The 15,700-nt window shown below is 49.0% G+C and overlaps 1 protein-coding gene across 1 annotated transcript in view; it reads right to left on the reverse strand.

Moving 5' to 3' along the window:
- Positions 1 to 15,493, reverse strand: part of LOC142786948 (uncharacterized) — a 28,168-nt gene extending 12,675 nt beyond the window's left edge. Inside the window, exon 1 of the mRNA XM_075884608.1 lies at positions 15,359 to 15,493. Within this exon, the coding sequence (XP_075740723.1) occupies positions 15,359 to 15,493 (135 nt within the window). The remainder of the gene's footprint in view (positions 1 to 15,358) is intronic.
- Positions 15,494 to 15,700: the final 207 nt, after the last annotated feature.

Below are 15,700 nucleotides of genomic sequence, written 5' to 3' on the forward strand. Positions count from 1 at the left end.
TAACGGTAAACGAACCTCTATATTGTGTTTTTTACCTGGAACACGTACTTTGACTCTTGGCCAACCTGAATGACTGGAGGTTTGGCTCCTCGCTTCTAATCCACACAGTTGTTTATGTACTCCCGTTTATGAAAATCTCGCATCCTTAAGATATTGTCCAAAACTGACTGCAAAGTAGAAGGCAACGGCAGATCAATCACATCAACCGCTGTGCGAGGTTGACGCTTATGAAGCAAGATTGCGGCAGACGATTCCGTAGTTACCTGAGCAGAAAAATGGTAAGCGTCTAAGTACTCTGTAATTGCCTTCTTTAGAGGATGTTGTTCTAGTTGGGCTAGTTGAATGTACTCTTTCAGGACCCTGTTGAACGGCACAACCTGCCCATTGGCTTAAAGATAGTACTTGGAAGAACAGATGTGTTGAATACCTCCTTCGCAAAGAAAGGTTTCAAACTGACGAGACCTAAACTGGGGACCGTTGTTTATTACTAAGTATGCTGGAAAGCCTTCACGGCAAAAGACTGAAGTCAAGAAGGTGATGACTGCATCAGACGTATCGTCTCGAACAAAACAAACCTCAGGCCATTTGGAATAATCGTCAAACTGACTGCAAAGAGACAATCTGAAGAAATATTTGAAAGAGGACCATTAATGTCCATGCCTAACTGCCTAAGGGTTTGTCAGGAAAAGAAATTGGTTGTAGGGGTGCAAAGACAGGTTTTGCCGATTCGTTGGCAGCCTAACAGATGCAACAGTTCCGAACCGCACTTTTTACTTGTTTGTCAAGGCACAGCCACCAATACCTGTCACGAAGCAGCTGCTTTGTACGAATTATGCCTGGATGATTCTCATAGGCTAACTGAATCAATTGCCCCCTGCAAGACTCTGGAACTGTAACATGTTCCCTGCAGAAAATGAGCCCATTAGCATAAGACAGTTCGCCTTTCACTGCAAAGTAAGGTACAAGTACTGAAGTCAAAGGCTTCTTTCGAGGCCAATCCTCAGCAATGTATTGAATAAGCTGCTGGAAAGTACCATCATTAGCAGTGGCTGCCTGTAACTCGTCCTTATTTAAGCATGCAGCAACTGAAGCAATTATCTCTTCTTCTGGCGCCTGTGCTGGCGAAAGGTGGGCTGGCAGCCGAGATAACGCGTCTGCTACAACATTATCGGCACCTTTGTAATATTGTACAGAAAAGTTTTAATATACCAGCCGGGCGCACCATCAAAAAACTCGCAAGGGGCGTCACCCCAACGCGCCAGCTGACAGCAAAGTAGTTAAAGCCTAGTGGACAGTTTGTAATCTACAATGCCGACCACAAAGATACACATGCCATTTTTTCACCGCAAACAAATAAGCAAGAGCTTCATGCTCTCCTGCTGAATACCGGCATTCCGCCGGGGACAATGTTTTAGATGCAAAAGCAACAGCTAGCAGCTGATCTCCTCTTTGTTGTTGGAGCACTGCTTTAATGCCGACATTGGTTGCATCGGTGGTAACCACCATTGAAAGATTGTTATCAAAAATATTTATGACCGGGCGGTCAGCAAGAGTTTTTTAACCTGGTTGAAACTGGCATTGGCCTCAGCGGACCAGTTAAAACTTAGACCTTGCCGGAGATGCGGCGCAGAGGCTCAATAGCGTCATCATAATGCGGTGGAAACTTTGCATAATATCCAACAAACCCAAGAGGGATTGGAGTGCTTTAACATCAGTGGGAGCAGGGACATCAAGTATGACAGCGACCTTAAACTCAACCGGCAATAACCCGTGAGCACTTATGTTATGACCTAAGAATGTAATTTCAGTAGTAGCAAATACACACTTGTCATTAGGCTTCATGCCACAGGAATCTACTTTAGACAAGACACCTTTCAAGTGCACATCATGCTCTTCCCAATTACGGCCCCAAACTATAATGTCCTTCAAGTAACAGACAACACCTGGGCACCCCTTCAGTACATCGCTCATAATTTTTTTGAAAAACCCTGGCGCAGATGCCAGCCCGAAGCACACTATGCGAAATCTGTAAAGCCCTTGATGTGTTACTAAAGCAGTAAGATAACAACTCTCCTCCGCTAACTCAACTTGGTGGTATGCGGACGCAAGATCAAGTTAGAAAAAAATTTTAGCACCTGTTAACTGTTGTAAATGTTCCTCGATGTGAGGTAGAGGGAACCAGTACACCACAATGGCCTAGTTCGGCTCACGGAGATCAGCTCACAGAGATCGACACAGAGTCGGATGTAATTGTCCTTGTTGCAGACACCGAGCAAGGGAGACACACATTCTGAAGCATTTACCCTCTCAATGATGCCAGTTGACTCTTGTCGTTACAGCTAGTCCAAAACTTGTTGCCTTAGCAAGAAGGAAAGACGACCCAGTTTGGCTGCCACTGGCTGCACACGAGGTCGACGTTACGCACGATGAACGTAATTCCGAACGGTGCCCATGTCCGACGAAAACAGGTGGTGATACTTCGGTGGCGCATTCGCCAGAACCGCCGAGGAGTCGACGAGAGAACAAGTGAGGTTCTCACCTCTGATGATTATTTTTAGAGCTCGGATGGCAACTAATCCCAGGAGCGAGTTTCTTTTGTCGGTGACAGAGAAGGGAATCGTGGCACAGTTGCCTTTGTGCGAGACTGTTGCCTTGAAATAGCCATGATTTTTTATAACTTGCTCCGAGTAATTCTGTAGAACGAGGTGCGAAGGTAGTAACTTGATATGTGAAAAGTTCGTCTTATAATCTTGGAGACTGAGCAATGACACAGCTGCCCCATTTGTTACTCTACGGCGAAAACGTAAAGTAAAAAAGTATCCAATTTTCTTAAGTGTACTCCTTTATTTCTTAATTATATGTGCACCTAACCCAAAAGAACTTCTTTTCGAATTAAATATATATATATATATATATATATATATATATATATATATATATATATATATATATATATATATATATATATTGTGATGAGGTTTATTATTCATTAACGAAACCGGCAACCGTCCAGCGGAGATGAACCGTCCAGCAGAGACCGGCACAGCAGCGAACCAAAGCACGGGCCGAGAGACTGGCGTTGGCGATGCTGCTCGCTGCAGGCACATCTTCTTCACAATCGCCCCCGCTGAAAAAGGAGCCATCCTGGCGACTTAAGAAGTTTCAGGCAGAGGCTCATAGTACGGTTTCAGTCAGGAAACATGAACGATGTCACGTGCATGCCGACGTATGTCGTTTGATCGGGAAACTGGTTCAATTAGAAAATTAACCGGAGAGGTTTTCTCCAAAACGGTGTAAGGCCCCTCGTGCCGGGGGACAAGTTTCGAGGAGAGTCCGGGAGTTTGGTATGGGATGGCAAGCCACACCAGAGACCCTGGGGCATAGTTGGGATGTGGAAGAGAGGTGCTACGCTTTTCTTTCTGGCGTTGTTGCTCTTCCGAGGTGAACGCACGGGCGAGCTGGCGGCACTCTTCGGCTTGTCGAGCAGCATCGGAGATAGGTGGACACTCGGAAGCATCAGGACGGTAGGGAAGTAGGGTATCAACTGTATGGGAAGGCTCGCGTCCGTAAAGAAGAAAGAAAGGTGAGAATCCCGTGATGGTTTGTATTGCGGTGTTATATGCAAATGTGACGTATGGCAGAAGATGGTCCCAATTGCTATGATCAAATGCCACGTACATTGAGAGCATATCACCCAGCGTGCTGTTGGACCGTTCCGTTAGCCCGTTAGTCTGCGGTGGTATGCTGTCGTTTTCCGATGAATGATGTGGCATTCCGAAATCAGAGTTTCGACGACCTCGGAGAGGAAAGCGTGGCCTCTGTCACTAAGGAGTTTTCGAAGTGCACCCTGTCGAAGGATAAAGTGTTGTAAAATGAAAGAGGCGACATTCTGAGCTGTAGCGCTCGGCAAAGCGGCTGTTTCGGCGTAGCGTGTCAGATGGTCAAGCGCCACTATAATCCACCGATTACCATCTTATGTCGATGAAAGGGGGCCGTAGAGGTCAACGCCGAAGCGATCAAATGGCTTGACAGGGCATGGAAGTGGCTGCAATGCGCCAGTCACACGTGGCGGTGTTGATTTGCGTCGCTGGCAGTCAGGACAGCACTGCAGGTATTTGCGAACAAAATTGTACATGCCGCGCCAGTAATAGCGATGGCGAAAGCGTTCATATGTTTTGAACACCCCGGCGTGACCACGTTGCGGATCCTCGTGAAGAGAGGCACATACTTGTGATCGTAAAGTGCATGGAATGACCAGTAGCCACCGGCGGCCATCGGGAGCGTAGTTGCGTCGATGAAGAAGTTGATCGCAGATGGCGAAATGGAAAACTGTCAAAGGGATCGAGATATTGGAAGGTTGGGCGTGCCATATAAATATTCGATAAGAGAGGCGATCCATGGGTCATGATGTTGTTTGGTGGCATTCGAGTCGAGATTTAGCGATGACAAGATCTGGAGGCAAGTGTTTCCGCACGTCGGATATGGTGGTAAAGGTGAGCGGGACAGGGCATTAGCATCAGAGTGTTTGCGTCCACAGCGGTATACACGACGCGAAAGTCGCACTCCTGGATGTGGATGCCCATCGCGCAAGGCGGTCAGAATGGTCTTTCAACGTAGAGAGCCAGCAAAGTGCGTGGTGGTCAGTTACTAGATCGAACGGGCGGCTGATAAGTACGGCTGGAACTTTCCAAGCGCCCACGCCAGAGCCAAACACTCTTTCTGTCACGCTGTAATTAGTTTCGGCATTCGTCAGAGTGCGGCTAGCGTAGGCTACAACGTATTCTGAATAGCCGGGCTTTCGTTTAGCGAGGACAGCGCCTAGCCTGACGCCACTGGCGTCGGTGTGCACTTCGGTAGGAGCTGTCGGGTCGAAGTGGCGAAGAATAGGTGGGGAGGTGAGCAGACGGCGCAGAGTTGTGAAGGCAGCCTCACATGCACGGGACCAGGAGGAGAGGTTCACGTCACCGCGAAGAAGCTCGGTTAACGGTGACATGATAGATGCAAAATTGCGAACAAAGGGCCAGAAATAGGAGCATAGGTCTACAAAACTGAGAAGTTTTTTCGTGGTCGTCGGCTTGGAAAATTCTCCGACTACTCGAAGTTTTGCTGGGTCAGGTAATACGCCGTGCTTGGACACGATGTAGCCTAGGATAACGAGCTCGCGTGCAGCAAAGCGGCATTTTTTCAGGTTAAGCTGCAGGCCAGCGTTGGTCAGACAAGTCAAAACGTATCTGAGGCGAAGGAGGTGGGTAGGAAAGTCATGGGAGAATACCACGACATCGTCGAGGTAACAGAGGCACATATTTCATTTGAGGCCACGTAGCGTATTATTCATAAGACGTTCAAACGTGGCAGGCGCGTTACAAAACCCTTAGGGCATGACGTTAAATTCGTATAGTTCGTCTAGTGTAATAAATGACGTTTTTTTGGCGATCAGCTTCAGCCATTGGGATCTGCCAGTAGCCAGACCGCAAATCTAGTGACGAGAAGAATTCCGCTCCGTGAAGGGTGTCAATGGCGTCATCGATGCGCAGCAAAAGATAGACGTCCTTGCGGGTTATCTTATTCAAACGACGACAGTCCACGCAAAATGAGATAGATCCGTCTTTCTTACGCACCAGGACGACTGGGGATGCCCAGGGACTGTGAGATAGTAGAATGACGTCTCCACAAAGCATATCTTCGACTTGATCATTAATCACGCGGGGCTTTTCAGCGGAGACACGGTATGGTCTTTGACGCAGTGGCTGGTGTAGGCCGGTGTCAACCTGATGTTTGACTTGTGACGTCCGGCCCAGTTAAGGTTGCGACACATCGAAAGAACTCCTGAACTCGTGCAGAAGATCCAGCAGGTCGGCATGTTCGGTGGGAGTGAGAGTGTCGGCGATGGCACTGGAAAATGTATCATTAGACGACTCCCCGATTGCGGACAGTGCTTTTGGGTGGTCGCAGTAGTTATCTGGGACATCAACCAAAGACGAAGGGTCAAGATCCTGCACGCAGCCGAGACATTCCCCCGCAAGCAAAGTGACAGGTGTGGAAAGCGGATTGCTTACGAAGATGTTGCTTCTTCCGGCGGCAAGCTCAATTGTTGCGAAAGGCAGCGGCAAAGCTCGACGACATTTGAAGATATCGGAAGGCATAAAAAGGACTGTAGCGTCAGCGAAGGCGTTGCATGAAACGGGAACAAGTGCAAAATTTTCAAACTGAATATCGGTATCTTAATGAACGAGCAACTTCGGCGGCTGATGAAGAGTGTCGAATAATGGGACATCACACAAGGGTGAAATCTGAACTTCGGCACGTGCGCAGTCTATGACGGCCTTAGAGTGAGACGTCCCCAGCTACGCCACCGATTACCGAAGAGAGGGAAGACCACTCGTCTTTCTTCTTTATTTATTTATTTATTTTACCCTCAGGACTTTACAGCATTGTAAAAGGGAGGGGCAAAAAGCAAAACATACACGTAATAAGTCAGCCAACGCACAAAAACTACAAAACATTCAATAATAAGAAAACGAGCAAAAGCGAAACGGGCAAAAGCGAAATGGGCAAAAAGCAAAACATACACGTAATAAGCTAGGCAACGCAAAAAAGATGCAAAAGATTCAATAATAAGAAAACGAGAAGAAAAAAAAGAGAGAATGCGGTGTGAAATACAAGTTACGAAAACGATGAGGAATTATCGCGTGCGCAACATGAAATTCAATTCGTCAATGAATTCAACATGTGAAGGCCTGACGGAACGCGTCAGGTTCAGTAATACTAGCGGTTGATGCTGACAGAAGATTCCAGTCGCGACATGTGTTAGGAAGGAAAGTTCGGGAAAAGGTGACGGTGTTACTTCCAGTAATATGCACTTTGTGGGGGTGATCTATGCGGGATGATATGAAAGATGCAGGCTGTATTAAGCGCGATTTTAGAACGTGATTGTGATAGTATATTTATTGAAACGCGCAAAGGCGAGCGATTTTTCTACGCATGACAAGCAGAGAGAGATTAAGCCTGACCTTCATGGCAGTTACACTAGATGTTCGATTATAGCTGCAAAGAATGAAACGTGACGACCGGTTTTGTATTGCCTCTGATTTGTTAACGAGTGTTATGTGGCCGGGATCCCATACACATGCGGCGTACTCCAGTAGAGGACGGATGTAAATGATGTACAGCTGTTTCTTTAAAAAAGTCGGCGCAACAGGAAAGTTTCGTTTTAAGTAACCGAGCATGCGATTAGACTTGGATGTGACGTGATTATTGTGGTCCATGATAGCGAGTTAGTAATGTGAACACCAAGATACTTATAGGACCGGACATATTCAAGAGGGGTTGCGTTCAGGCTGTAGGAATAGTTATCGATAGATGTGTGGTTACGTGAAACTCTCATTGCTTTACTTTTAGAAATGTTAAGTTCCATTTTCCAAAAGTTACACCAATGTAAAATGTTGTTTAGGTGTGCTTGTAAGGTTTCGTTGTCGTTATGGTCAGTAATTGTACGGTAAATGACACAATCGTCAGCGAAGAGGCAAATAGGGGAGAATATGTTATTAGGCAAGTCAATAATATAAATAAAAAATAGTAGTGGGTCTAAAACAGAACCTTGAGGTATGCCTGAACGTACGGGCACTTCAGAGGAATTAATATTGTTAGTGCAAACAAACTGTGTGTGGTTAGAAAGAAATTCTTTTATCCAGTCAAGTAATAAAGGGTCTATGCGCAAGCAATGTAATTTTAGTAGGAGCAGTTCATGGTTAACCTTGTCAAAAGCTTTGGCGAAATCTAGGAAAATACAATTAATAGTCGCACCTGATTCAAGTGCAGCGTGGAGATCATTAGTAAATAGTATTAGTTGTGTTTCGCAAGAGAAAAATTTGCGGAAACGATGCTGAGAGTTATGAAACAGGTTGTTTGATTCCAAATGTTCAACGAGGTTTGAGTAAATTATGTGCTCCATTAGTTTGCAAGGGACCGATGTGAGAGAAATAGGACGATATTACGGGGGTTATGTCTTTCACCAGACTTATGGAGTGGGATCACCTTAGCGGTTTTTCAGTCTTTAGGTAGACAGTTATCTTGGAGCAATTTAGTAAAGAGGCAGCCTAAGATATTGGATTGATTGATATGTGGGGTTTAACGTCCCAAAACCACTATATGATTATGAGAGACGCCGTAGTGGAGGGCTCCAGAAATTTAGACCAGCTGGGGTTCTTTAACGTGCCCCCAAATCTGAGTACACGGGCCTACAACACTTCCGCCTCCATCGGAAATGCAGCCGCCGCCGCCGGGATTCGAACCCGCGCCCTGCGGGTCAGCAGCCGAGTACCTTAGCCACTAGACCACCGCGGCGGGGCAGCCTAAGATAATTAAACTGTATTCCTTAGTATTCTTAAGAAATTTAGAGTTAATTGAGTCATCTCCACATGATGATGATCGCTTTAGCTTATCAATAAGTGTCGCAATGCCGGTTGTCTTAAAGGTAATGGGATCCATAGGAAGAACGTCTAGATTCTGCATGCATGGACGATTGTTAATGATGAAGTCGGAGAAAGATGAAGCGAACGTTTCATTCAGTAATGAAGCACAGTGGTCTTTTGGGACTCGATTACCGAGTTCATCAACACTCAACCCCTTTTTATCCGGTTCCCTCTTGGATACGTGTCTCAAACACTTGTCAAATACAGGGATTCATGCTGGGGCCTGGAAGTAAGAGACGTCACGATCTTTTCTTAATCATAGACGCATTTAATTGAATAACAAGTGCAAATGGCGTACACACATATTGTCCGTGAACGACATCTCTGTTACACGAAATGGTAACACATCAGCAAATACTCGCGACACGCAAAACAGGATACAGAAGCGAGTAACGGTGACAATACAACGGTGCCTCAATACGGAGTAAACATACGACGACACAAATGATAAAGTGATAAATTAATAAAACCACGCAATGTCTCAATATGCCGCATCCCTTGCCGCATCCCTTCCCGCAAAGCTCGTTTAAGTAAAGGAGGTGAAGTTCGTCTCACAGAATGTCCATGTAGTCGGAGCCTCGGAGTTGGCTGCTCGAGTCGGGGCCGAAGGTTGGTTCTTGGCGTCGAGGTCTGATCTGTCCAGTTCGTCAGCGTCTTCGTCGTCTTCGTCATCGTCGCCTACGTCGTGCCTCTCAGTGATTTCCATCCTAACTTCTCTACCATCTCAAGCTCATTGCATCGTCTCTCTGACCCTTCACATCGTATCTCGGACTCCCTTTTTATAGGACCCGACTCCGCCCTACCGGGGCACCAAACCAATCGCCACTATCCACGCGGCATAGTTCTCTGTCAGTCGGTGTGTGTCATCTCCGACGGCCGCTCCGGCGACCCGCACCAGTAGACAACCCTCTCCCAAACAAAGCCGAGCAAGTAACAATGTACAAACTCAAGCCTCAGGGAGAGTGATGGGCGAGCCGTCTTAAGACTCTTTAATTACGGGCGAACAATAATCCAGATGCTTCTGGTACTTGGTGAGCCGATGTCCAGACCAAGTCTCAACGTTTCCATGTAGCTCGCTGTCTCCCGCGAAATGCTCCGTAGCCGCCGCTTCTTCGTCATTCACCGCCGCGGGCGGCCATCCGCGCAGAACGTAGTAATGAGCCCTGGAGCCCCGGAGGCTGACGGAAAGTCAAACTGAACCCGGCACAAGCGCCGCGGCAACGTCGCATTCCCCGAACCAACAAAAGGTGCTCTGCTGCTCCCCCATGCCACAAATCTGAAGGGTGCGCGCTGATTATCTCCCATGTACACTGTCACACGGTCTGTAGACGACGAGGCGCCGCTCGGTCCTCGTGTTTGCGCCGGGGAGCCCGTGAGAATAATAGAAATAATCCTTCTGGTACTTCACTCCGGAATGCTCATTTGTTACACTGAAGGTTTTCTTTTCCTTTTTTTGCTTGGATTTGAGAAACGAACGAAAACATCTTGAAAGGAGCGGGGTTCAGTCCGTGTTTGCGGGGACGTCACAATCCCTTCATCTTGCAGAATAATTTTCCCAGCGGGCAAATTCAAACATGAGAATTCCGGGCGCATAACGCCTTCGGGTTGCGCAGCGAATTTGAGACATTGTGGCAGTCTTAAAAATACGATATGCGAACACAGCACACTTGTGATTCAGCCCTGGCGGTAGCGCGTCGCTGAGAGGAACCAATCTGTGATTTTCGCTGAATCATCACCCACCACGAAGCAGTTTGATTCCGTATTTCTACTGCGCACAACACGCTTGAAACCTTCAGAATCACTGCAGAAACTCGTGGATGACGAGTGAACAAAACGCACACTGCTCACAGCTGCTCGTCGGATGGTTTAGCACGCAGCGTTCAGTCATGAGTGCAAAAGGTTCACTACCATGCGAGCACAACACACACTTCGCCTGCACTGTCCACTCTCGGCACAAACAAGCAGAGTATACACACATTTCATTACGCTTTCATTCCACACATGCACAAAATTTTAAGATCTTATCGAACATTTCCAACCAAACGAAAAGCGGGATGGCGGGAGAACATAGATCATAAAGGCAGCAACACTGAATTACCCTCGCGTACCATCTCCTGCCTGGCCTCATTTCAAAACACAATCAACAATATAAAACAAGTGTACAAGCCAAAGCAAAACAGCATAAAAAAACTTAAACTTCGACAGAAAGTCCTTACTAAAGTAACATGCACAATGACCAAGTAGAAATTATAAAACATAAAAAGGCATATAACATTGCGGACTCTTATGACCCTAGCCGATCCCCGAGCGCTCAGCGTCTACCCGTATGCAGACCTCTTCCCCGACTCCGAGTACCGGACCCTCATTAGATGGCCCGAACTTCAACCTACTCAACTCAGTCGCGGACTGGGGCATATGCAAAGCTATCTTATAAAGCCACTGCTGCGCTTGCCCGGGTTTGGTGCGGTGTACATCGAGTGTGCTGCAGTTCCACTTTGGCCCCACAAAACCACCCCGTTTCGATCTAGGCAGTTCTCAATCTCATCTTCTCCCTCTAACGTTCGGTCTACCACCGTGTCGACCAAGACTCCAACAGCTGCATGCTCATGCTCAGAAAACCCATTCTCATCCAACTTCATATCTGCTACTCCTACTGGATATGCCTCATCGTCTCGTGGGACCTTCGTGGTAGAAACCGCAGCTAAACCGTCTGTATCCGCTCCAGCAACCTCAACAGGTTTTGTTTCACCCAGTGGCACCGGCGTGGGAGCGTTCCCCCCAAACACACACTCGCTCAATGGCGGAACATCCTCCTCGATCACGAAACTTACATTAACCACTTCCGCACACGGTGAACCGCGACTCATTTTTACGGAGCTTGTTTCCTCGCGAATATTTACGACTGCGATTTACCTCTGCGCGTCAACGTCATGAGGAGGAGTTGCGTCTAGGTTTCCAGATTCGGATTTTGTCACCATCTCCTTGTCTTTGTGAGTGCGGCTGCCACCCATCGAATTCCACTTTCGTCGCCGCTACCGATAGCATTCTCGCCAAAAGTGACCAACTCTGCCACAGTTATAGCACCTGCCGGAATAAGGAAGCTGCTTAGGGAATTCCTGCCAATTTTGTTTCACCTTATTGTGTACTGCCAAGCTCTCCACAAGCTTTTCGAGGCGGTCAAGGCGGCAATGCATCTCATGAATATCCATGTCCTCTTCTACACATCGAACGGGTAACGAAGGGCTCCAGGACACTTTCTCATTCTGTTCCTCCTTCGCCGCTATGGCAATGGCCTCGTCAAACATTTTCGGGTCCTGACTGAGAACAAATCTGCGGACCGGATCCCTCAGGCCTAATAAAAATTGGGAGAGCAATTGTTCATCTAGAATTTCGTGGCGCAGTGAAGCTTTCACCGGATCCTGACTATCGGAGCTCGCAAGGGTGGCGGTCCCGAGGATGCGCAAGCGACTTGCAAATGACCACCCTTCCTCATCTACCTTCTGCCTCGCGTTTAAAAACCTTTCCATTTTGAAGATAAGTCGCTCCATATCGAACCTCTCGAGGGCCAAATATTTGAACTCAGAAAAAGTTGTAGCCGCAGCGACGCCATCATCCCACCACGCAAAATCGTGCGCCGCGCCTACCATCTTGCATCGTGCTATGCAGAGCAGCTCACTATCCCGCCAACTACCCAAGCGACCAACCTGCTCCAAAATTTTGAAGACCCCAACATCCGGACCCGTATCACCTCCCGTAAACGACGGAATCATGTCCGCTAACATTAACGCACTCATTTCTAGTGGGTCGTCCCTGTCGGTCATCTTGGTAGCCTGCTCGTTCATTTTGCCGCCTCTCCTTCCCTTGTACGAGGGTGAAATCTCCCACCGTTGCCCCAGCAGTAATCCCACCGCTGCCACCACTTGAGACGTCCCCCGCTATGCCACGGATTACCAAAGAGAGGGAAGACCACTCAACCCCTTTTTATCCGGTTCCCTCTTGGATACGTGTCTCAAACACTTGTCACATACAGGGATTCGTGCTGGGGCCGGGAAGTAAGAGACATCACGATCTTTTCTTAATCATGGACGCATTTAGTTGAATAACAAGTGCAAATGGCGTACACACATGTTGTCCGTGAACGACATCTCTGTTACACGAAATGGTAACACATCAGCAAATACTCGCGACACGCAAAACAGGATACAGAAGCGAGTAACGGTGACAATACAACGGTGCCTCAATACAGAGTAAACATACGACGACACAAATGATAAAGTGGTAAATTATTAAAACCGCGCAATGTCTCAACATGCCGCATCTCTTCCCGCAAAGCTCGTTTAAATAAAGGAGGTGAAGTTCGTCTCACAGAATGTCCATGTAGTCGGAGCCTCGGAGTTGGCTGCTTGAGTCGGGGCCGAAGGTTGGTTCTTGGCGTCAAGGTCTGATCTGTCCAATTCGTCAGCGTCTTCGTCGTCTTCGTCATCGTCGCCTGCGTCGTGCCTCTCAGTGATTTCCATCCTAACTTCTCTACCATCTCGAGCTCATTGCATCGTCTCTCTGACCCTTCACATCGTATCTCGGACTCCCTTTTTGTAGGACCCGACTCCGCCCTACCGGGGCACCAAACCAATCGCCACTATCTACGCGGCATATTTCTCTGTCAGTCGGTGTGTGTCATCTTCGACGGCCGCTCCCGCGGCCCGCACCAGTAGAAAACCCTCTCCCAAACAAAGCCGAGCAAGTAACAATATACAAACTCAAGCATCAGGGACAGTGATGGGCCAGCCGTCCGAAGACACTTTAATTACGTGCGAACAATGGTCCCGATGCTTCCGGTACTTGGTGAGCCGATGTCCAGACCTATTCTCAACGTTTCCATGTAGCTCGATGTCTCCCGCGAAATTTTCCGTAGCCGCCGCTTCTTCGTCATTCACCGCCGCGGGCGGACATTCGCGCAGAACGCAGTAATGAGCCCTGGAGCCCCGGAAGCTGACGGAAAGTCATACTGGACCCGGCACAAGCGCCGCGGCAGCGTCGCATTCCCCGAACCAGCAAAAGGGGCTCTGCTGCTCCCCCATGCCACAAATCTGAAGGGTGCGCACCGATTATCTCCACCGTACACTGTCACACGGTATCTAGACGACAAGGCGCCGCCTGGTCCTCGTGTTTGCGCGGGGGAGCCCGTGAGAATAGTAGAAATAATCCTTCTGGTACTTCACTCCGGAATGCCCATTTGTTACACCGAAGGTTTTTTTCCTTTTTTTATGCGTGAGTTTGAGAAACGAACGAAAACATATTGAAAGGAGCGGGGTTTAGTCCGTGTTTGCGGGGACGTCACAATAGCGGAATAGGAAGTCCCACCCGAGGATGACGTCATGCGAACAGACAGCGAGAACAATAAACTTCCTGATGTAAAGAATGACTTCGATGGACACTCTTGCAGTGCCGGCTGCGAGAGGCGTTACTTGCTGCGTGCTTGCGGTGTGAAGCGACCAGCCCTAAAGTGGCGTCTTCATTTTGCGAATAAACGGCAGAGATTAGCGGCAATAACAGAAACAGCGGCACCGGTGTCCACAAGGGCGAAAGTACAATAACCTTCAACAGTTACTGCAACCGCGTTAGCAGGAGAGGAGCGAGGGCTCAGACAGTTCGAAAACGGCGCAGTTCTTGCCTCTTGAACTGCAGTGCTTAGTTTTCCTGATCGGAAGGTCCAGGCCGGCGACGCATCGGGGAGGGCGATCGCCGACGAGAAGAGGATGCGCGTTGCGGCTGGAAGTCAAGGTGGTCAGTAGGGGCATAGCGAGGTGACAAGACCGGCCCGTATCGGGCGAAGGGTTGGCTGCCGGGTCGTGACAACCGGGAATAGTTGCCGAACGTCTGAGGTCGACGGCGGCAGTAGGTGGCAACGTGTCCGGAATGAAGCAGGCGTAGCAAGTCGGTCGGTTATCGGGCGTCCTCCAAGGATTGGCGACTGGTGCGGCCGCCCAAGGTGCAGTATAAGCAGCCGGGTGTGCAGGCTGTGAGCGCGTGGTGTAGGGTGATATCGGGAGCCTACGTACAGCGTCTGCATATGAGAGCGGCATGGCTACGGGCTGCATCTCTTGCGAAAAGGCGACAGGAAGAGCCACAGGCTGCGCTGCATAGGTTAGGGGTGCGGCCACAAGCTGAACGGCTGGCGGATAGGTGACCGGAGCACCTACCGGTTGTGCGACACCCGGGCAGTGACCGCGGCTAGATAGAGGTGGCTCGTAGTGCACAAGGGGAACAGCTTGTGCAACCTCATCCGATATAGCGGTGCGAAGCGGGGCAGGTAGACGGGTGGTGGTCTCGTGAGTAAAGGGCACTAGGGAAAGTTGGCGGGCGACTTCCTCACGAACGAAGGCTCGGACTTGCTGAAGCAATGGTAGATTGTCAGGCATGGAGTCGAAACTGGACAGCGACTCACCACCAGGTTGAGGCTGCCGAGTCAGAGTGCGTTGCTTCTTCAACTCGTCGTAGCTCTGACACAAGCTGGTGGTTTCAGAAACTGTACTTGGATTCCTAGCCAAGAGCATTTGAAAAGCGCCATCGTCAATGTCCTTCAGGGTGTGTTTGACCTTGTTCGACTCGGGCATGGTGTCATTCGCGCCTCGACAAAGGTCGACGACATCCTCAATACAGCTGGTAAAATTTTCTCCAGTCTGCTGAGAGCGGACGCGCAAGCGCTGTTCTGCCCGCTGCTTGCGGACAGCCAGCCGACCGAACACTTCGGCACATGACGTCTTGAAGACGCTCCATGTGGGAATGTTGTGTTTGTGGTTGTTAAACCACAATTCTGCGACGCCAGTGAAATAAAAGATGACGTTGCCCAGCTTGTCGGCTTCATCCCACTTGTTATTGGTGCTCACCAGCTCGCAGTGCTCGAGCCAGTCTTTCACGTCGGTCCCATCCGCACTGCTGAAGAATTTCGAGTCCCGCAGCCTAGGATGGCCGGGAATGTTGAACTGGGGCGACGACACCGATGGGTTGGCGTTGTCAGTCATGACTGGCGGTAGCGTGCTGCTTCGCAGCTCCAGGGTGTAGCGACGGGGATAAACAGCACCCTCCACCAAATGTGATGAGGTTTATTAGTCATTAACGACAACGGCAAGACAGCGTGTTGAACCCTCCAGCACAGAGCAGCACAGAGCAGCACAGCAGCGAATCGAAGCACGAGCCGAGAGAGACTGGCGTTGGCGATGCTGCTCGCT

This window comes from Rhipicephalus microplus, unplaced genomic scaffold (assembly GCF_043290135.1).
Source record: "Rhipicephalus microplus isolate Deutch F79 unplaced genomic scaffold, USDA_Rmic scaffold_40, whole genome shotgun sequence".
Classification (NCBI taxonomy): domain Eukaryota; kingdom Metazoa; phylum Arthropoda; class Arachnida; order Ixodida; family Ixodidae; genus Rhipicephalus; species Rhipicephalus microplus.